The 24,096-nt window shown below is 34.2% G+C and overlaps 1 protein-coding gene across 8 annotated transcripts in view; it reads left to right on the plus strand.

The window, feature by feature from the left end:
- Positions 1-22,179, plus strand: part of LOC123563102 (glutamine--fructose-6-phosphate aminotransferase [isomerizing] 2-like) — an 88,588-nt gene extending 66,409 nt beyond the window's left edge. For 6 of the 8 annotated variants that reach the window (XM_045355693.2, XM_045355686.2, XM_045355691.2 and 3 more), the window contains 3 exons: positions 2,838-2,999; positions 11,226-11,286; positions 15,852-22,179. In XM_045355693.2, the coding sequence (XP_045211628.1) occupies positions 2,838-2,999; positions 11,226-11,270 (207 nt within the window). In that variant the 3' untranslated portion in view covers positions 11,271-11,286; positions 15,852-22,179. Of the gene's footprint in view, positions 1-2,837; positions 3,000-5,318; positions 5,481-11,225; positions 11,287-15,851 lie in introns of all 8 variants that reach the window. The other 2 variants (XM_053528952.1, XM_045355688.2) reach the window with 2 other exon arrangements.
- The last annotated feature ends 1,917 nt before the right edge of the window (positions 22,180-24,096 follow it).

Below are 24,096 nucleotides of genomic sequence, written 5' to 3' on the forward strand. Positions count from 1 at the left end.
ATGAGAATGAATACTAATATGTCTCCCCAAAATCTGAGAGGATATAGTATGTTTGGACTTGTCATTTGTCTGTCAGTTCATCAGAAAATTGTGTCCAGTCCATATCTTTTTAACTTATGAAATAATTTTTAGATGGCTAGGAACAGACGTTAAGCCTGACATAAAGTTAATTCTGTATGAAAGCCATCCCCAAGTCTTTCAAAATGCTGAAAGAGACAACTTGCAGAAAACAAGTTTAGTCCATGTCAGTTCAAAGTCTGCATCATTCAGCAAGGTCAAAGATAGGCAGTACTCTATGCTTGTTGTGCATCTTTTTTTCTCCTTTAACAAATTTTGTTTTACTAGATACAAATATAACTGTAATGATGTTTTATCTTGTCAGTTATAGGTCAAGGTCAGCCATTGTGCTTTGACCATATTTTACATATTAGTTAAATGAAGCGGTATGGGGAGACCTGCACTTTTTCAAAAGCAGCCTTTAGTTAATGTGTTTGTTGCCTCCAGTGTTTAATTCAGCAACACATCAGATGGATATTTTATTCTTTAAGCCGTTTCACAAATTATATGTGATCACTTATGTAACAAATTTACAAGTACAGCACAAATTTCTGAAACAGAGGTTGAGATTTCATGCATGTACATATAATTGAACCTAATGTTATTATGCCCCCCTTCGAAGAAGGAGGGGTATATTGTTTTGCAGATGTCGGTATGTCTGTCTGTCAGTTGGTATGTAGACCTGTCGGTTTTTGGATGATGACTCAAGAACGTTTGGGTCTAGGATCATGAAAGTTGATGGGGAGGTTGGTCATGACAAGCAGATGACCCTGATTGATTTTGACATCAGTAGGTCAAAGGTCAAGGTCACAGTGACCAGGAACAGTTAAACAGTTTCCGGATGATAATTCAAGAAAGCTTGGGCATAGGATCATGAAAGTTGATAGGGAGGTTGGTCATGACCAGCAGATGACCCCTATTGATTTGAGATCAGTAGGTCAAATGTCAAGGTCACAGTGACCAGGAACAGTTAAACGGTTTCTGGATGATAACTCAAGAACGCTTTGGCCTAGGATCATGAAAGTTGATAGGAATGTTGGTCATGACCAGCAGATGACCCCAGTTGATTTTGAGGTTGCTTGGTCAAAGGTATAGGTCACAGTGACCAGGAACAGTTAAACGGTTTCCAGATGACAACACAAGAACGCTAAGGTCTAGGATCAAGAAAGTTGACGGGGAGGTTGGTCATTACCAGTAGATGATCCCTATTGATTTTGAAGTCAGTATGTCAGAAGTCAAGGTCACAATGACCCAGAACAGTTAAATGGTTTCCGGATGATAACTCAAGAAAGCTTGGGCCTAGGATCATGAAATTTGATAGGGGTGTTGGCCATGACCAGCAGATGTCCCAGTTGATTTTGAGGTCATAGGTCAAAGGTCAAGGTCACAGTGTCTAGGAACAATTAAACGGTTTCCGGACGATAACTTGAGAACACTTTGGCCTAGGATACCAAACTTGATATGGAGGTTGATCATGACCAGCAGATAAACCTTATTGATTTTGAGGTCAGCATGTCAAAGGTCAAGGTCACATTGACTCAGAACAGTTAAACCATTTCTGGACAATAACTTGAGAACGCTTGGCCTGGGATCATAAAACTTGATAGGGAGGTTGATCATAACCAGCAGATAACCCCTATTGACTTTGAGGTCTGTAGGTCAAAGTCAAGGTCACATTGACACAGAACAGTAGAACTTTTTTTTTGTTTTTTTGCCAAATAACTAGAGAATGCTTTTGTTTTAGATCACATTTGATACAGAGGTCACCTATGACTAGTAAATGACCCATAATTATTGATTTAAGGTCAGTACATCAAATGTCCAGTACACAGTGACCAAATAATTTTTGTTCCTTGTGCAGTTACTGAATGGGTCAAGGGGGGCATTTTGTGTTCTACGAGCTCTTGTTTCTGTTTGTAAAGTGTGGAGTAGCAAAATTCAGAACTTGTGTTTACACGTAAAATCATTAAATTATGTTAGTTACAAAAATTGAGTTTGAAAACAAACTTTTTGTATAAGCTATCAACTAACATATGAATTAATATTTGATATAAAATTGATAAATATTAGCATACACTTACTGCTACATATTAAGGATAATAATTCCAATATATCCTGTACATTTTGGGAAATCTCGACTTCTAATGGATGAAATGTTTATATGCCGTGACAATTTAAGTACCTCAGATTATAATCTGGTAGTACATTTTAAGAATAACTGATCTATAATTACTGTTCTTGGACAGAGAATACTAATATTCCTTTATATTTTAAGAACTTCAGATAGAAATCTGTAATTACATTCAGAAACAAATGCTTTGTAATTACTGGGAAAGACCATGTTAATGTACCTTTACTTTTTAGGAATAGTGTATATATATATAATAGTACAGGGTATCTGTAATTACATTTTAGGTGCTGTTTTACAGTAATTACATTTAAGGTGCAATTTATCTGTAATTACATGTGATGTACTTGTAATTTAATTTAATGAGTTACAACGTATGTCTAACTGAAATTTAGATACATGTACCTTGTATCACGAATTATATTTTAGGTACAATGGGTCTGTAATCACTCTTCTAGGACAGGCAAAATTTAGATATTCCATTACAGTTTGGAACTATAGATAGTAATCTGTAATTACATTTTAGGTACCTTGTATCAGTAATTACTTTTTAGGTACAATGTGTTCTGTAATCACTGTCCTGGGACAGACAGTTTTAATATTCCATTACAGTTTAGAAAACTTCAGGTAGTAATCTGTAATTACATTTTAGGGTCAGCCGATAGTAATCGGTAATGACGATGATAAGGAGACACAAGCGCATGCCAACACATTTGTATCTGTGCCACATACAATCGACTGCCTTCAGGGCATACTAACTGTGATTCCGATGCAACTTCTATCGTTACATATTGCCACTCTCCGAAAGTGTGATGTAAGATCTCTAAAATAATGAGCCTTGCGGTGTAGGCTGGGCTATATAATCTCAGAGCTGGAACAGTATACTACCAGTAGTGTTTTGTACTACCATAGAAACTTTGCTAGTATTTATTATGTGCAGATAAATATCAAAGCAACTTGACTGAGGTGTAGAGCTTCTACGGAAAAATACACATTAAGAAATTTGTTGGTAAATTTTGTCAAAAGTGTTGAATGTTCGACAATGTTACATTATATATTATCATAGGCTGCTTCTTTACATTCTGATCATAACCTATGTTATTCTACACTTTAGCTAGAATCAGTTAGAAATACAAGTTCTTTTAAAAAGTATTATTTTGCTGTTACAATTTTTTTTAAGGTTTGGTTTAGAAGTTAATTTTTTGGAACATTGTGGTTTTAACACAATTAACTTTGTTTTTAGTAAGTTGTGAAAGGGAGGGCATTTGATAGAGGGGGTGGGAATAGATTTTGTAATGGATACACAGAAAACATATTTAAGATTTAGGAAAAGGAACATTTACTGGAGAATTTCAGTGAACATTATTACATTGACAGACATTCATTTACAATTTTGAGTAAATTTGATGTTTATTTGCACATATCTAGGAATTTTTGGGATAACTATATTACACAGAGTGACTAATGCCTTACTAACATCACTGCATGCTTGTACCTTTATCCACCATTAGAATTATAGGAAGGATAAATTACCTGCTATTACATGTAAACAATGTATTCTTTAATATGGCTTCATTTATTTAAAAGCATTTTGAATGAACATTTTAAGATTTTTAAGGTTTTCACTTAAAGAAAAGTAGCAAAAATTTCTTCAGGCAAAAATCCATTTTTAGCTCACTTGAACCTGGGGTTCAGGGTTAGCTATTAGAATAGATGGATGGTCAGGCAAATGAAATCAGTCATCAACATTTTTACTGAAACATTTTCTTCTTGGAAACTGCTGGTCAGAATTACTCTAAATTTGGTCTTTAGCATCATGGCAAGGTTCTTTCTCAATTTTGTTGAAATGAGGGCAAAATGGAAAACCTTTAAACAACTTCTTCACATGAATGGCTAGATGGATCATCACCAAACATTGTCTGTAGCATCTTTAGAAGATCCTCTCCAATATTTTTTCATATGGTTCCCCTTGACAGATTATAAGGGCTGTTAGATCTTAGAATAGAAAAAAAAACAACATTTAAACAACATCTCCTTATGAACTTTTTCATGGATCATCGCCAAACTTGGTCTGTAACATCCTTTTTAGGTCCTCTTTCAGATTTATTCAAATTACTCCGCTTGACTGATTTTAGGAGCAACTAGAGTTAAAAATATAAAGAAAAAAAAACATTTTTAAGTGACTTTAAGGGCAAGAAAAAAACATTTAAACAACTTCTTCTCATGAAGCGCTTGATGGATTTTTACAAAACTTGATCTGTACAATGCGAGGGCTCAGCGCAAGACTATTCTAACTTGAGTTAGAATAGTTTTGCACAAAGTAATTTATAACTGGAAATAGAATATATTTTTTGTATTTGAAAAAAAATTAAAAAATCTTGGAATATAACTGCAATAATTCACAGAATTATGTAATTCCAGATTTTACAAGAGAAAATGTGAAATAACCATTTTCTGTAAAATATCAAGTTAGAATAGTCTTGCGCTGAGCCCTCGAATGCTTGTACAGAAGTTACAATTGAAAAAGTTTTAATCAGCTTTTGCTCTTGATCATGTAGCATCTTTGTAAGGTGCTATTTGCTTGACTGATTTTAGGGACAGCCAGAACAAATTAAAAAAAAAGCATTTTGCTAAACACAGTTGTTACCATTCATGGTTCAGTGTGTCATACATATAGTCAGTTTCAGGTGAGCAACTTTGGGCCATGTTGGCCCTCTTTTTTATTCATTGCCAAAAACTTTTTTTGAAAATGCTTATTTTGTAATTTTAGTGAAATAGATTCATTTTATCTTATTTCTCTTGTTTAGATTTCCCTTTTTATTAATAGATAACAAAGATTTTCTTCTTGGGCTTTACATTTAGCTTTCAGCCGCAGGCTTTTCTTGTTTCACAAAGTCTTGTCCAGTCTGAGGTAACTCACCAGTATGCATACACATGTTTCAGTTTAAGTGTAGGTGTTAGTCACTTGTTTTCAGAATTCAGCAGGTAGCAGAGGTCTAAATTCTACAAGGATTATCGCCAAGCTACAGCTAGATTTTATTGCTTATAGTGCTTCAAGAAGACATCCCAGTTCTGCTAGCTAGTTTCTATCCCCATTCTCTACCTGTTTCCTGTACATTACTCTTATTTCTAGGGGCGCCCAATTCTAGTTTGTAATTCGAAGGATGAAGAGACGGAAAAATATGGGGATAAATGCATTGGGGTCCCGCATACAGTAGATTGTCTACAAGGAATACTTACTGTGATCCCCATGCAGCTACTGTCTTTTCATATAGCCGTTCTCAGAGGATATGATGTAAGACTTACTTTTAAGTAAATTGTCTCGAAAAAATGTAGCTAGAGAAACAGGTAAGTTGATAAATACTGATTCTTAATTTAGGACACAAAGTTTTAAAAGGTGAGTTTCTCATCTTCAGCATCTGATTGGTTGATTATGGGTGCAAAACTTTGAATTGACCAATGGCAGTGCAGCTTTTCGAGACTGGTTTCAAAAGTGAGATTTATAACTTGACAATGCAGAATCTCACCATAAATCGATTTCAAGATTGAACTGTAGTTTTGAGACTTTCTGTTACCATGGATCAAGGTTATTTGAAGGAGCAAAAGAATATGAATTACTAGACTTTAAAACTGAACAAATTGCTATTGTTAAATTTCTTGAGAGATTTTAACAGATTGGTCTTAATTATATCTAAAAATATCTTTCCAGGTCTAAAACTTTGCTTTTGGCCCAAACAAGAAAACATTTTGTAGAGACAGTATTTGGATACTAGTTTTATGTTGGACAGATTAAAATTCCCTTTTAATTTTGGATGCAGTAATTAAGTTCTGCATTGATTATAAAAACAAATTTTAACGGTTTGAAAAGCTTGCTTAATAATATGTTCTAGAGCTTACAATTATTAATATTTTTTCAACACACATCCTTTGAAGCTGCTTTTGTTCTAAGCTTAGGGTTGCTACTTTATCCAAAAATGCATTCTTAGGTCAAAAAAAACATTCTGATTATGTTGCCAGAAAATATTAGACATAGGATTTTTTTATACATAGGATTAGAATTGTATGTATTACATGTATGAATATAATGTTTAATGACTTTATGTGGAACTTTGGAGTATGTGAAGAGCACATAGTTGTTTGCGTAGAGCACACAACCTTTACTAAAAATTTCTTACATTCCGGGTGACTGGTTTAGTTGGGTTGTCAAGAGAAACAAACAAAATTTTATTGATTGCCTAATGTAGTTATCACATTGATAGATAATCTTTCATGTTGAATTATAAAAAAGATGTTGAGAGAATATTCATGCAGAAGATTGATCATTTTGACACTGATTCTTACTAGAAGAAAATAAATAATTATTGTGCTATCATTTTAAATATCAGTCTAGATGTTTTTCTGGTAATTTTTATCATTTTTATCGTTTCGGGTTTGCAGGTGTCTCTGCCTCTTTGGATTGTAGATGTATTTTTAGCTCACCTGTCACATAGTGACAAGGTGAGCTTTTGTGATCATGCAGCGTCCGTCGTCTGTCCGTCCGTGCGTGCGTGCGTGCGTCCGTCCGTAAACTTTTGCTTGTGACCACTCTAGAGGTCACATTTTTCGTGGGATCTTTATGAAAGTTGGTAAGAATGTTCATCTTGATGATATCTAGGTCAAGTTCGAAACTGGGTCACGTGCCATAAAAAACTAGGTCAGTAGGTCTAAAAATAGAAAAACCTTGTGACCTCTCTAGAGGCCATATATTTCAAGAGATCTTCATGAAAATTGGTCAGAATGTTCACCTTGATGATATCTAGGTCAAGTTCGAAACTGGGTCACGTGCCTTCAAAAACTAGGTCAGTAGGTCTAAAAACAGAAAAACCTTGTGACCTCTCTAGAGGCCATATATTTCACAAGATCTTCATGCAAATTGGTCAGAATGTTCACCTTGATGATATCTAGGTCAAGTTTGAAAGTGGGTCGCGTGCTGTCAAAAACTAGGTCAGTAGGTCAAATAATAGAAAAACCTTGTGACCTCTCTAAAGGCCATATTTTTCATGGGATCTGTATGAAAATTGGTCTGAATGTTCATCTTGATGATATCTAGGTCAAGTTTGAAACTGGGTCAAGTGCGGTCAAAAACTAGGTCAATAGGTCTAAAAATAGAAAAACCTTGTGACCTCTCTAGAGGCCATATATTTCATGAGATCTTCATGAAAATTTGTCAGAATGTTCACCTTGATGATATCTAGGTCAAGTTCGAAAGTGGGTCACATGCCATCAAAAACTAGGTCAATAGGTCAAATAATAGAAAAACCTTGTGACCTCTCTAGAGGCCATATTTTTCATGGGATCTGTATGAAAGTTGGTCTGAATGTTTATCTTGATGATATCTAGGTCAAGTTCGAAAGTGGGTCACGTGCCCTCAAAAACTAGGTCAGTAGGTCAAATAATAGAAAAACCTTGTGACCTCTCTAAAGGCCATATTTTTCATGGGATCTGTATGAAAGTTGGTCTGAATGTTCATCTTGATGATATCTAGGTCAAGTTCAAAACAGGGTCATGTGCGGTCAAAACTAGGTCAGTAGGTCTAAAAATAGAAAAACCTTGTGACCTCTCTAGAGGCCATACTTGTGAATGGATCTCCATAAAAATTGGTCAGAATGTTCATCTTGATGATATCTAGGTTAAGTTCGAAACTGGGTCACGTGCCCTCAAAAAGTAGGTCAGTAGGTCAAATAATGAAAAAACGTTGTGACCTCTCTAGAGGCCATATTTTTCATGGGATCTGTATGAAAGTTGGTCTGAATGTTTATCTTGATGATATATAGGTCAAGTTTGAAACTGTGTCAACTGCGATCAAAAACTAGGTCAGCAGGTGTTGAGATAGAAAAACCTTGTGACCTCTCTAGAGGCCATACCCTTGAATGGATCTTCATGAAAATTGGTCAGAATGTTCACCTTGATGATATCTAGATCAAGTTTGAAACTGGGTCATGTGCCCTGAAAAACTAGGTCAGTAGGTCAAATAATAAAAAAACCTTGTGACCTCTCTAGAGGCCATACTTTTCATGGATTCTGTATGAAAGTTGGTCTGAATGTTCATCTTGATGATATCTAGTCAAGTTTGAAACTTGGTCAACTGCAGTCAAAAACTAGGTCAGTAGGTCTAAAATTAGAAAAATCTTTTGACCTCTCTAGAGGCCATATTTTTCAATGGATCTTCATGAAAATTAGTGAGATTGTTCACCTTGATGATATCTAGTTAAAGTTAAAAACAGGGTCACGTACCTTCGAAAACTAGGTCAATAGGTCAAATAATAGAAAAACCTTGTGACCTCTCTAGAGACCATATTTTTCAATGGATCTTCATGAAAATTGGTCAGAATTTTTATCTTGATAATATCTAGGTCAAGTTCAAAACTGGGTCACATGAGCTCAAAAACTAGGTCACTATGTCAAATAATAGAAAAAACGATGTCATACTCAAAACTGAGTCATGTGGGAAGAGGTGAGCGATTCAGGACCATCATGGTCCTCTTGTTGTTTTTCTCGACTTGTTGAAGTGTTGTTTTTTCTTTTGGATATGGGAGAGATGTTTTGCAACTGTGCAGATTCTATTTAATTTTGTTTTTAAGACCATTAATAAATTAGTAATAAAAACTTTTCTATGTAATTATTACATATACATACCATATATGCATCTCCAATTAAGTATATGAAAATATGAACAAAGTACACCAACAAATTTTCTAACACTACCAATTTCAGTATTTTGGAAATATTCTTATATTTTGATTAATACATTTTTGAAATTTCATTTACATTTAAAAAATATGTTGTTAATAATATATTCTGATGTGAAAAATCCATGCATTTTTCGGTTAAAGCATTGCATTATTAACATCATGTCAGCATTGTTTGCTGCCATAATACAGCTTCCAGGGAAGAAGGCTACCACAATTGATTTACAATTTAATATAAAAGATACTCAAAATTGAAATGGTTCCATAGAATTGTGTTACACTTACTTCACACACACAGTACTGTTAGATACACTGAATTAACTCACTAAAGGTCTATGCACTCCAAAGTTATCCAAAAGGATGTGTTACTTCTTGTATTTTAACACTCTTAAAATGCAGTTAAGCGTTGATGTCATATCGACCTACTACATTTGGTGCTGTACATGCACCATGAACTAGTGCTTTCCATGTTTCATCTACATGCTTACATAAAAGACATTAGGATCGAAGTTAAATAGAGCAGAATCATGATTTAATACATCGCGACAATATAATTCCTTATAAACTGCATTTTAATTCACTCAGGCTATGCCCTTGTGAAATTATTCCGCAGGCGTATAACCTCTTTGTATTGTTTCGATATATGCAAGCATGGGTTTTCTGTATATTACTTCTTAATTAAAATTTCAAGAAAATTGTTTAATGTAATAATATAATTTCATTCATTTTCATGGTCATTAATTGATTGTCTATTTTGCATATTTAATATGACATTGTTGTCAAGTCTTGCTTATAAATTGAATGAGATCAAATCTGAAGTGGGTAAGATCAAGCTTATAAATTTAATTTTCTAAATAAAGAAGAAATTTTGTTTCTGTCTTGCTTTATCTGCCTTGTAGCAACATTTATGTGTAGTTCTGTGACTCAAAAATGGGGTTGAAGTCATGAAATGAATAAATTGATATCATTGCATTACTTACATTTGTTGAAATTTAGTAATGTTATTAACAACATATTTTTCGTTATAGTGAAATTTGATAGATTAGATTTGAGAAAGTTTTTTTGAAAGAGTTTGTTAAGTGTACTACATGTCTAGTCTATATATTCCCAAATATAGCAATACAATGCCAAGGTGTTTTGCACATTTAAATTATGATACTCACTTTTAGCTCACCTGAGCATGAAGTGCTCATGGTGAGCTTTTTAGGATCATTGAATTTTCGTGTCTGTGATATGTTTTTTTGGTTGACTGTCTACCAATTGCCTTCTCAAGCCATGTTGAATTGTTGAAAAACATGGCAGTAAGGAGGCAGGGTTTTTTTTCTGTATAACACTATAATTATGGAAACGTTAAAAACCTTCTCCTCAGAAATTGTTGCCCAATTTCTAAGTTATTTTACAGCAGTGTGCCTTTCTACCTTGTGTAGCTCTATGGAACACTTTGAAAGTCTTGTCTGAAACTGTTAGCCCGATTTTAAAATGATTCCTCAGAAATCCCTCTAGCCCGCCCGCTTAGCTCAGTAGGTAAGAGCGTTGGTCTACGGATCGCGGGGTCGCGAGTTCGATCCTCGGGCGGGGCGTATGTTCTCCGTGACTATTTGATAAACGACATTGTGTCTGAAATCATTAGTCCTCCACCTCTGTTTCATGTGGGGAAGTTGGCGGTCACTTGCGGAGAACAGGTTTGTACTGGTACAGAATCCAGGAACACCGGTTAGGTTAACTGCCCGCCGTTACATGACTGAAATACTGTTCAAAAACGGCGTTAAACCCAAAACAAACAAACAAACAAATCCCTCTACCAAAATTGTTTAAGTCAACTGTGAAACTCGGGTGAGTGATATAGGGCCATTATTGCCCTAATGTTTTTAAAAAAATACACACATATACTTGATAAGAAGCCTACAGTCTCCCTTTTGTTAACATTTTTCAAGCAATTTACATAACTATTTCACAATAATATCATTTGAATTACTACACACTGAAGAAAATTCATGGACTATGGTTTAGTGCTTCTATTCCTGGAAACTCACAGATATTAATTGAATTAACACTAATGAGCAAAATTACTGAAGACAACAATTCAAGTTCATAGTTTCTCTAGAAATAATATAGTTGTCTATATTTCATCAATTGAAAGAAAAACATTTATTTCATTTGTTCTATTAATATCACTTTATACACATTTACTCGAAAACTGCTTTAAAATTTATTAATTTTCTCAATTTGCATGCTATACACATTAATTAATAAATAAGACAAAATAATGTTAATAGGACGTACCACTGATGGTTTTATGGTTATATTTATAGGTTGACTGCCCAAGAAACCTAGCAAAGAGTGTTACCGTGGAATAATCTCCCCCTGCTTCATGTAAGACTCGTGTTGTCTTCTTTCTCACTTGATTCACGTTGTGTATACTTTTTTTGTACCACTGTCTGCAATGCAATATTGAACAACATTTAAAAACTCAGATTGACAAAATTGTTGAAAATAGACTGCAGACAAGAAGGAAATAGCTGTTTGAACATGATCCATGTTATGAAATGGCAGCCATTTTGGGTGCTGCGATGTCATTGTTCTATACTTATATTGGCATTACTATATATGCATGGTAGGTCATAATTTATCAATCTTAATATGCATGTAATAGTGTATGTTACGTTCAATGTAAATTCGACATTTAATTCATAATATTGTACTTGCTGATGCCAATATAAGGAATAATGATGTTGTCATTGTGTCCAAAATGGCTGCTAAAATTTAAACTCTAAAAGCTTTGTTGTTTGTTTTCAAGTTTTCATGAATTTTCCATAAGCTCTAATGTTTCATTAAGCTCCTTCTGAATAGAAATATTGTTAAATATTGCATATTCCCCTATAAAATTCTTTACACATATCCATTATATTGTAAATTTTGAAATTGCCTATAGCCTGTTCCTGTATTTTTTTCAGAGAATCTTTCAAAGTCTATCTCTAAGGTTATTTCATGATTCCTTATGTACCGTAGATACCCATGTATAATGCACAGTTTTTTGACCCCCGGGAACACCCCCGAATCGTGGGTGTGCATAATACACAGGTATAGACAATTTTCCAACTTCAAAACAAGTTTGTTACCGATGTTCGCCATTTTGGTAAAGGGAAACTACTCCCCGCGCTTACTGTCACCGCTAAAATCTAAGATTGCCGTTACGTTCCGTAAAAGATCGAATGGTTTATTTTTCTTTCAAACAAAATTAATTTCATATAAATTTAAAAGTATTTTGATGAAAGAAATGTTAATAAATCACAAAAATTATGATACTAATTAAAGATCGAGAATTATCTTTAACCGAGATCAAACTGTGAACAACATAATTGACACGAGGTGACACGTTAATTGCCGTTAATTACTGGCTATTTGATCATGACAAAAAGACTATCACACCTTTTGTTATTGGTTTGAATTGAGAAGCTCATGTCATTTTGAAAGATACCATTCCAAAATATTGAATCAGCTGCTGTTTATTTATTCAAAATAGTTAATTAAAAAGGTAAAGCAACAAATAAAACAATATTTTACTGATTTTATTTTCGAGAAAACAAATATCGATAGTACCGTGAGACCGATGCTGCTCTCCGCCGCGGAAATAAAATTTATTACCGGTGTCGATGTAAATTCTACTTTTGTTTTCTATCCACCTCAAAATTGACCAAAAATGTTTTTTTCCCAGGATTTTGGGCCAAAATCGTGGGGGGGGGGGGGGGGGGGTGCGCATTATACATGGGTATCTACGGTAAATTGCAAGTCCATAGTTTGTGCTACCTGACATCTATATTTAGTACATGTTTACTGGGCTTACAAGTCAAAAATTTAAAAACAAATAAAACTGAAAATTTTACTTCTGATGTCATGAAATAAAACACTTAAGAAATGGCTTGCCTGTCAGTATTCAGTACTGGACCAGCAGGTCATTAGATAAGTGTATACTGTACATCTCATCCCTATAAAAGATCCAGAAACAGTCTATGGACCTAGGGCAATAATTTTGACTATTGGCCAGCAAGCCATTCTATTACTTCTGATTTGTATAAATCATCTTATACAGGAACAATGATTTTATTTGGCCCTGTTAAGTCATTATACTTGGAACAAGCTGTAGTAAATTATTATATTAGATTTAGAGCATGCAAAAATAGACTATAGTTTAATTTCTAGCTATAGTTTTGTTCAGAAATGCTTTAGTATGTGATCTGTAGAAAAACATTGTCAGATAGAGGCTATGTAGTGAATCTTCAGTAAAAAGAAACCACAGTCAGTCCCCTATGCTTCCTTTTAGTTTCTAAGTGTTGAAGATTTCACTTCATAAAATGTCCTCCAAGTCAGTTTTAAAACTGCTTTTGCTATTCCAACAGTAGTTTATTGTGTCATACCTGTTATAATTAAAACCACTCATCTTTTAGTATTTTTGAACCTCTGCAAGTAGACTGCCTATGTAGTATTATTTAATTGTTTAAAATCACAAGTCATTTTTTTTCTTTATGAACCTGCAGTGAATTTTTGGAAGCTTTTTTTGTTTTCAAATATTTTTGCAAAGTGTGCTAATTCCCTATTTTATCAAGTAAATCAATGTATACATTCTTTGCAAGGTTCTTGTTCAGCCTGTTCATTTATACTAACTGCACACTTTTTATACGCCCGTTTGAAAAACGGGACGTATTATGGGAACGCCCCTGGCGGGCGGATGGGCGGGCGGGCGGCGTCCACAGACCTTGTCCGGAGCATATCTTCTACATGCATGGAGGGATTTTGATGAAACTTGGCACAGTTGTTCACCATCATGAGACGGAGTGTCATGCGCAAGAACCAGGTCCCTAGGTCTAAGGTCAAGGTCACACTTGGAGGTCAAAGGTCAAATTCAAGTATGACTTTGTCCGGAGCATATCTTCTTCATGCATAGAGGGATTTTGATGAAAGTTGGCACAATTGTTTATCATCATGAGACGGAGTGTCATGCACAAGAACCAGGTCCCTAGGTCTAAGGTCAAGGTCACACTTAGAGGTCAAAGGGTACAAGAATGAAAACTTTGTCCGGAGCATATCTTCTTCATGCATAGAGGGATTTTGATGAAAGTTGGCACAATTGTTCATCATCATCAGACGGAGTGTCATGCGCAAGAACCAGGTCCCTAGGTCTAAGGTCAAGGTCACACTTAGAGGTCAAAGGATACAAGAATGAAAACTTTGTCCGGAGCATTTCTTCTTCATGCATGGAGGGATTTTGATATAACTTGGCACAGATGTTCACCACCACAAGACGGAGTGTCGTGCGCAAGAACCAGGTCCCTAGGTCTAAGGTCAAGGTCACACTTAGAGGCCAAAGGTCAGATACAAGAATGACTGTCCGAAGCATTTCTTCTTCATGCATAGAGGGATTTTGATGTAACTTGGCACAATTATACACCATCATGAGACGAAGTGTCATGCGCAGTTCCCTTCTTTAGAATTACTTCCCTTTGTTGTTACTATAAATAGCTTATATTGTAATTTTTTCATTACTAGACGTAGAGAAAAATCGAGACCACTTTTCTGTAGTACAACATGCATGTTACATCCAATTTTGAGGTGTATTTTGACCAATCTCTACCTGGTAAGGATTTTTGTGTGGACTTACAATTTTTTTTTTTTTTTTTTTTTTTTTTAAAGATTAACTTCCCTTAGTTGTAACTATAAATAACTTATATTGTAACTTTTTTATAATTGACCGTAGGGAAAAACCAAGACCACTTTTCTGTGGTACAACAAAGATGTTACTTTCAAATTTTAGGTGTATTTTAAGGTATCTCTACCTGGTAAGGAATTTTTTTTGGACTTAGAAAAACAAATGACTTACAATGATTACTAAACAACCACAAAATTAAAATTCCATTAGCAAATATAGGTGCTAGAGTAAAGAAATTTTCTGTGACGGGCGTATATTGTGACATTCTGGCACTCTTGTTATTCATTGTTATTATTAACCTTTACCCTGCTAAATTTCTAAAATGGACTGGTCTGTCATTCAATTTTGGCCGTACCATTTATTGATTTAAGGGGTGTTCATTGAAAATTTACAGACTGAATAGCGAACAGTGCTGACCATGATGATGTGCAGGCTAATCTTGGTCTGCACTGGTTGCAAAGGCAAAATCACTTGCCCCCAGCAGGCTGAAGGTTAAAATATACAGTTGATTTTTTTTCATTAAAAATACATTAATATACTATTAATAAATTATAATATTAGCTTAAGGTGGCTATAAACACTTAATGATTTTTTTTATCAGCTAAAATCTTAGATATTTCGCATCTTGTTTGTTATATTTGGAAAGAGTTTAGTTCCTTGCATGCCAGACAGGACTTTCCCATGTTTTTGCCGGTGCTGGAAAAACTCATAAATCCAAGGGTTTAAGATGACTTACGTGCTGAAATTTATGAATGAATGCATAATTTCATAATTATGCTGCTATAATAAAATAGTACACTAAAGAAAAGCATTTGTTTTATTTAATTTCTTCTATCAAATGGAGAATACAGTATGCAAGTAAAAGAATCTGTCACTATCTGAAGGTGAGGATGGAAATATCTGGCTCTCAGAGAAACCATTTTGTGGTAACTCGGCAGAGCCTCGTTACGGTCTAAACAGTCACCCTCGAGCCAGATATTTCCACCTTTAACCAGTAAAAGATTCTTAAATAAAAACCAAGAGATTTCCAGAAAGTTGTTCTAAATGTCTAAACAGATGCAACAAAGCTGACAAGAGTTAAACACTACAAAAAAATACAAGTTACAAAATGGAATAAAATGCCTTACTGCAAGAGTAAAATGGTTGATAGATAGGGCAGTCCACTAGTGTCTTTACAATGTTTCATTATCATGTTTTATATTGATAACACTTTAATATTTTCTTTCTATTTCAGGTTGATCAGCCTCGCAGTTTACTTAAAGTTCACACCCATTAGACATATATAGAGAACATTCATCTTTTTTCATCAAGAATCAACCTTGAGGGACCACAGAAAACAATCATATGACATGCTTTGACCAATCATTGACCACCTGCAGGGCAGGGCTTTAATGAGCACAGCTAGCGCCAGTTTCTCACCTGTTTCTGTTGTTATCTGCATTCAGATTCGCAAGAAAAGAGACAGCAACATTTTGAAGATTGTATTTTAGTTATATCTAAAGATCTGTGTTTTGATTAATTGTGATCCATCATTTTAACATAATCATGTTAACAGTGACAGGATTTTATACATATTCAGATGAACTACCGTCCAGAAAAATAAGGTTCTGGAAAAATGGTGTTATTAATGAGGTTAGCAGTATCAGTATTTTAATGCTTTTCTTCCTTTTTTCATTTTGACTCTTTCAAAGCCCTTCATTTAAAGGTTAAAAATAAGTGCTAGCTTCAAAATTATTTGAAAATCTAACTGAAATTGAAATTTTGCTAAAATTGAGTCTTTATTAAGTTCAGTTTCTGACATTTTTTAAACATTTTGTGTTGTTTGTCAAGAAATTGAGTCTGAGTGTTGAACTGTTCTCACAGTGAATATATAAAAAGATTGTATATGATTTATTCATGCTTATATGATGACATTTATGCTTTGGAAGCAAAAGAGCAAAACATTGATTCATGTTAAAAAAGAACCAAACCATATTGTTGTGAGCATCCTAAGGTTTTGCAATATGTTAGAGAAGTGAGATGTAAATATCTAAGTTTATCACATCTTTGACACATTGGTATTAAATACAAAATATTATAAACATTTGAATATTTCACTTTCACAAAGGGGTGCGTAATATACACCAAAGTAGAGCTTCATATATTTTTCCCCAGCTTAATAACAGGTAAATATCTGCGGAAATCAGACAATTTTTGGTCAGCTGCCTAGTGTTGGAAATTGAAAAAAAATTAAAAAGTGTTTGGCAGAAGTCTGTTATTGCATATACTGTTTTATCATTTAACCATTTTATGAGTTTGTATAGAATGTATTGAACATACAGTGCCCTCCAAAAGTCTGGAGACAATGAGACAAAGTGAGAAATAAATAGTTTTTCATCATTAACCAAAATAGAGAATGATTTAAACCGGAACAGTCTTAATAGGTAATTTATACAGAAAAGATGTAACTGTTAAAATAAATTTAGCTCATTTATGCACAAAGATAAAATAAGTATCATATTTGATGATAATGTAGCTATTTCCTATGTGTCTCTAGACTTTCAGAGGGCACCATGAATTTGAGAATAGTTGAAATGACTTGTAAGTAAGATCTTTTTGGTGTATTTCTAGTCGAATCTGTTTTCTTATACCTTTTGGCAGCAAAATATTTGATGAAAATCTCAATTTAAATCTGTATGCATTATTGTTTATGCTCACTGTCCCTTTTTCAATATCAGTGTTATGCCGTAAGGTTAGGCAAAAATTTATCTAGACTCCTATTTCGTACACAAAAATTACAAAGCAGAGTTTGAATACCAGTCCCAGAATACTGTTTTGCCATTGGCCAATTTAAAGACTGAGCTTAAAATCAACCAATCATATGTCTGTGTTTTGAAATTGGTCTGCAAACCTTATAACCTCGGAGACTGATGGGAGAAAAGATCTCATGAATGGACCAAAAAACTGCTTGGTCCAATAAACATGTGTATACTTTGTTACTCTTTCTGTTTATTTTTAGTTTTCTTTGCTGTTGTAGTATTTTTGTAATAACATTTGTTGTCAGTGATAACGTATTATATGTAATACCGGTAATACATAAATGTGATAAGGGTCTTGTATTTATAGAACAATTGCCTTTTACTGCTCAAAACTATGCAATTTCATCAGTCGTACATTTTCTTTTAATTACTGTCAGAGCAAGATTATATTTTCCTAGACTAGAAACTAAATTTTTTTTGTCCCATTTGTGATTTGTACAACAAAATTTGATGTCATATATTTTTAAAACACATTAAAATATTTAAGTCATTTTCAGCCAAAATCAAGTATCCTTGCACAGTTTATTTTTGTAATCATTTGCTAAAAAGACTTATTACTTAAAGTATCAGAATTAACTTGGGATACCTTGGTCTAAAATCAATAACAACAACATCTATTTTTAAAATATAGAAAAAATATGTAGTTAGAGTATTTTCCCTTAAATCAAATCAATATGTAACTAAACGTAACAGGTAGACATTGCTGTAAATATCAATATGTAATTAAACATTGGTAGACATGGCACTAAAAACCAATATGTAACTAAACATAGCAAGTAGACATTGCTGTAAAAATCAGTATGCTGTAAAAATCAATATGTTACTAAATATAGCACATATGGACATATGCTGTATCAGCATGTTACTATACATTGCAAGTAGACATTGCAATAAAAATCAGTGTTAACTTTTAACAACTGTACAAGAAAATACAAAGCAACACCTTGTTGAAAAAGTCACTAAGAACATTGGGCATTTGTTACTGAGCCAGTAATATATTACTTCAGCCTTGACAATCAGTGTTACAGTCAAATAACCTTGGAACTACAGCAGGGCCTCTACGGCCGAGTGGTTCAGGTCTCTGGCTTCGAATCACTTGCCCAGCAGTGCTGTGAAACCTCTCGTGCAGTTTAGAATTGTTTCATGTGAGAAAGTTATCCAGCTGGTTTAAGGAGGGTTGGTTCTACCGATGTGCTTGCTTATACCAGACATAATGCCCAGAGTGGCATCTTGGGTCTTCCTCCACCATCAGAAGACTGAGTAGTTGCTAAAGGACATATAATTAATTAATTATGTTGTTATGGTGTAAAACTCAACAAAAACAAAAAAAATATGTTGCTACAAAATCTCAAAATTATTAGAGAAATAACTATCATAGATTTCCCTTTTTGTATCATTATAAATAAATGTGTCATATACATGGAGAATCTCCTAAAACAGCTCGAACATTTATATTTTATTGTGCATATATTTTGACTCAAATTCCACATTCTATGACACCATTAATTTTGTGTACAAATGACTTTCAGTTCACATTTGTCTCTTTCATATACGATGCATTGAAAAGAAAAACTAGAAACTGTTGAAGTTTTTTTTAATGGTTACAGGCATTGGAAATTATGATGTGTTCTGATTCTTGTACATTACTTTGCTTACCAGAACTGAAAATAGTGTTGAGAAAGTGGACTATGTTTGCAATTAAGTGTGGTTATTTATAGCCAGTATATATATATAATACATGTAGTTATGCTTTTTCCTAACTTTTGTTAAATATTTAACATTTTTCTGTTGTTTTATGCCATTAGTTTAAAGAAACAATCTGCCTTTCATGATGATGATTAAAGAGAGGATGATAATGATGATGTTATTTTGGTCAAATAATTCAAAGATTGTTTAAAAGTACATCATCATGCCAAGTGCCATATTCTAATGTTTTGCCATAAAGTGGCCAAAACGATACTAAAGACATACCACACAACAAGACAGTTGTTCAATTCTGATTTTAAAGTTTTTGTTAGTTATGCTCATTTAGTATGTTAGTTTTGATAGACTTTTGTTGTGGTGTAAGTTTTTTAATTATATATTAAATGCAGTATCGTTGTTAAATACGTTGTGTCTGGAACTGTATATTTATACCCTCATTGACAGTGTATACAGCAAGGAACCAGGTATGGGAAATACTGCTGACAGTTACACCCTTGTTAAAAAGTTGTTGTTGGATAATAGCTTTGAAAACATTGAGTATAGTAGACATCTTTATTGTTGGGTAGTAAAAAGTAACGAAAAGATTATTTTCATTTCTTTTATACATTCAGCCAGTATTTGAATTATCAAAAATAAATTCATGAAAAGGTTAAACATACATGTATATAAGAATATAAATAGAAGTACTTTATGTAGGGAATATTAGTGCAGATGTCTCTGAATTATTTTTGTTACATTTATTATTGTTTATTCAGTATTTATTGTTTATTAATATTGTTTTATTCACATTATTACTTCACATGAAAATTAAAAAGTGAATGTAAGTTAAACAATCAAGTACAGTTTTAAGTATTTTTCCTCTTTATTTGCATTTTAACAAATTCACCATATTGATATATACATTTTACTTTTCTTGAGCATAAAACTCAATCATAATGGTAAATCTAGTAAATACCATGATCATGTTTTAACATATGCTGCAAGCGAACACCATATGATACTGATTATCTTAAACTGAAATAACACAGGTATTTATAGATATTGTTTTAACAATGTGTTGGCAATCAAAATTGAAAACTGTTGCACAAAAATATTTAGTGTGGGTGAATTCTTAATCTTATATATATATATATGAACAAGATTACTATACCTTCCAAAATGTACAGTAATCAGGGTTATGAATAGAAACGTGAAAAAAAAAGTGAAAACCTGAAAATCAAACTGTTTATATTGAAGATACCGTCTTATTTTAAAATTATATGACTATATAACTATGTAAGGAATGAATAGTGACTTCACTGAGGCTGAATAGGTTGCATTACCATTTTATAATTATTGTTCAAGTGGCTGTGTCTTAATTGTTTGATCTTCAATTTTTAATCCCCTGCCACGAGTGGTGGAAGTTTATAGGAATGGTCTCCGTCCGTCCAGAACACTTTCATGTCTGCTCCATATCTCCTAAACCCCTTTAAGGATTTTAATGAAACTTTGGTCAAATTATCACCTCATCAAGACGATGTGCAGTACTCATGAGTCAGCCATGTTGGCTCAAGGTCAAGGTCACAACTCAAGGTCAAAGGTTTGAGCCTTCCATTTCGTGTCCGCTCTGTATCTCCTAAACTCCTTGAAGGAATTTTATAAAACTGGGGTCAAATGATCACCTGATCAAGACGATGTGCAGAACTCATGAGTCAGCCATGCCGGCTCAAGGTCAAAGTCACAACTTAGGATTAAAGGTTTGAGCCTTCCATTTCGTGTCTGCTCCGTATCTCCTAAACCCCTTTAAGGATTTAAATGAAACTTGTGTCAAATTATCACCTCATCAAGATGATGTGCAGAACTCATGAGTCAGCCATGTTGGCTCAAGGTCAAGGTCACAACTCAAGGTCAAAGGTTTTAGCCTTCCATTTCATGTCTGCTCTGTATCTCCTAAACTCCTTGAAGGAATTTTTCAATAAGGGGGTCAAATGATCACCTCATCAAGACGATGTGCAGAACTCATGAGTCAGCCATGTTGGCTCAAGGTCAAGGTCACATTTCAGGATCAAAGGTTTGAGCCTTCTATTTTGTGTCTGCTCTGTATCTCCTATCCCCTTGAAGGATTCAGATGAAACCTGTGTCAAATGATCACCTCATCAAGAGATGTGCAGAACTCATGAGTCAGCCATGCTGACTTAAGGTCAAAGTCACAAAGGTTTGAACCTTCCATTTTGTGTAGACTCTGTATCTCCTAAACCCCTTGAAGGATTTTTATTAAACTTTGGTCAAATGATCACATCAAGAACTCATGATTCAGCTAAGTAAACTTAATGTCAAGGTCACAACTCAAGGTCAAAGGTTCGAGCTCTGTGTCTCCTAAACCCCTTGAAGGATTTTCATGAAACTTTGGTCAAATGATCACCTCATCAAAATGATGTGCAGAATTCATGAGTCAGTCATGTCAGTTCAAGGTCAAGGTCACAGCTTATGGTCAAAGGTTTACCCTTTCACTATCCCTAACAGTGGTGGGGGATTTAGCTGGCTTTCAGACTGCCTTGTCCTAACTTGTTAACAAATTCAGCTTAAAATTTATGTCACATATATGCAACTATAATGTCACACAATGTAATACATGCAGTCATTTTAAGAAAACATGATGACTGTCTTCAAAAAAAGAGAGAAACAAAAGAATAATGATAATTGTAGTTTTGTCAAGTTTTATGAGTTGCAATAAAACCGCAAGTATTAGTGACTTGATTCTCTGCAATAGATTACCATGACATTGCACTCACTCAGGTCAGATTCTATGGATCTGGACAAACAACAGTTCTTGATCTAATTTTTCACAGCCTTTGGAGAAGAAAAAACATGTGTAAGAAACTACTTGTATTACATCCAGAAACTAGTTAAGTTTTGCAAGTTTAGAAATGTAGTGCTACAGGTACATTATTTTATAAAAAAAAATTGCAGCAATACTGTATTAAAATATTATTGTATGTCAGAGGGTCAATTCATACACAATTACTGTTACAGCTGCACCACATATTTGTCATAAAGTCATTAAAATTGTTACTAAAAGAATTATTGTTGTTGTTGTTGTTGTTGTAATAGATTCCCACTGAATTGAAGGTATGCATCGCCGTACTAACCTGAGCTCATGCAGTGCGTGAATACTGAGCCAGTGCAATGTGTGAATACTGAGCCCGCGCAATGTTTGAATACTGAGCAGCAAAGTGGCAATGTACTAATGCTTTACACTGGCTCAGGCTAGTATTGTGGTACATACCGACACGGGGGCTTGGTCAAGTCGAGTACACGACACATGTATATAAGACAGATGGGCTGTTAGAGGCTTTGGCATGCAGGTATAAAATGGGTTTGTATATTATCATTTGCAGCAATCAGTTTGATAAATAATGTACATGCCAAATCTTCAGTAATTGCTTCTTGTACAATACTGTACCAACGTTGTACCACTTGGGTAGCTTAGTGGTAGGGTGTCAATTTCGAGTGTTGGAGGTCATGAGTTAGATCCCTTGCTGCGCCATACCAGACTTGAAAAATGGTACGTGCTACATTTTGTACCACGACACGTGACACTACAGTACGGCACCCTGACACCATACCATACAACATATTAAGCTTTTTCAAAAGAAAAAAAGAATATCCTGTTTGTATATACTAGTAAATCTTTTTGTCTTGAAAAAATAATTTTCTTCAAATCGATAATTGTAAATTAAATCTTTCAAGTATGTATTTTTGTATACAATTTAATGTAATCTGATTTACACCAAATTTCACAGGGATGATCCTTGGTTGACCCCCTTTAGAAATTATTTAAAGAATTGAATTCCACACGGAACTCTGGTTGCCATGGCAACTGAAAGGAAAAACTTAAAACAATTTCTTGTCCAAAACTGCAAGGCATACAGCCTTGATATTTAGCTTGTGACATCATCTAATGGTTCTCTATAAAGATTGTTCAAGTTATGCCTCTGGGGTGAAAAGAGGCCCCGCCCAGAGGGTCCCAAGTTTTATGTAGACTTAACATAGGAAACAACTTTAAAAATCTTCTTGCCTGAAACTGAATGGCCAAGACTTTTGATATTTGGTATGTTGCATTGCCTAGTGGTCCTCTACCAAAATTGTTCAAATTATGCCCCTAGGTTGAAAAGAGGCCCTGCCCTGGGGGTTCCAAGTTTTACATAGATTGACATAGGACAAAAATTAAAAATCTTGTCTGAAAGGTCAATGCCTAGGTCTTTGATATTTGGTATGTAGCATTGCCTAATGGTTCTCTAACAAGATTGTTCAAATAGTAACCGTGGTGGTTACTTGCATATGAGTTATATAGGAAAAAATGCTTAAAAAATCACCTGATCATATTTCCTACACTGTTAAATTATAATTACATGATGACACCAAGTAATTAGGGGACCCTTTATTGTGACCTTGGCCTACTGACATACTTCCTTGTTTTTTAAGATACAGGCTTGGAATTTGGTGACATATACAGTTTTGCACACCGATCTTAAAATGACTTTCAGTGACCATGAATGTGACATACTGACGTACTTTCTTGATATTTTAGCATGAGTTCAACATTTGAAACATATAGCTCATATAACTTAGGTGAGCGATCTGGGGTCATCATGAAGTTCTTGTTTAAAAAAATGAAGATAAATGTCAGTTAATTTCTATCAAATCTTACCGTTTTACCATCGCAATAGAGAGCTTCGATTTAAAGACTAAGTAAAATCCACTAAATCATTTAGCCTTATTTTATTTTCTAAATTTACAAGCAAATAAAGGAGTGACCTCGTACATACTATATAGCCTCTTTAAAAATCGCATAACGTATAACCTTACTCTGAGATGCGTCCTGTTTTTCTATAGGATATACATGTATTCATCTTTAATACAGGCTTACTGTAAAATCTTACTGTGAAGTGCATCCTTTATATAGCTCACCTGTCATATAGTGACAAGGTGAGCTTT

Source organism: Mercenaria mercenaria, chromosome 2, assembly GCF_021730395.1.
Source record: "Mercenaria mercenaria strain notata chromosome 2, MADL_Memer_1, whole genome shotgun sequence".
NCBI lineage: Eukaryota > Metazoa > Mollusca > Bivalvia > Venerida > Veneridae > Mercenaria > Mercenaria mercenaria.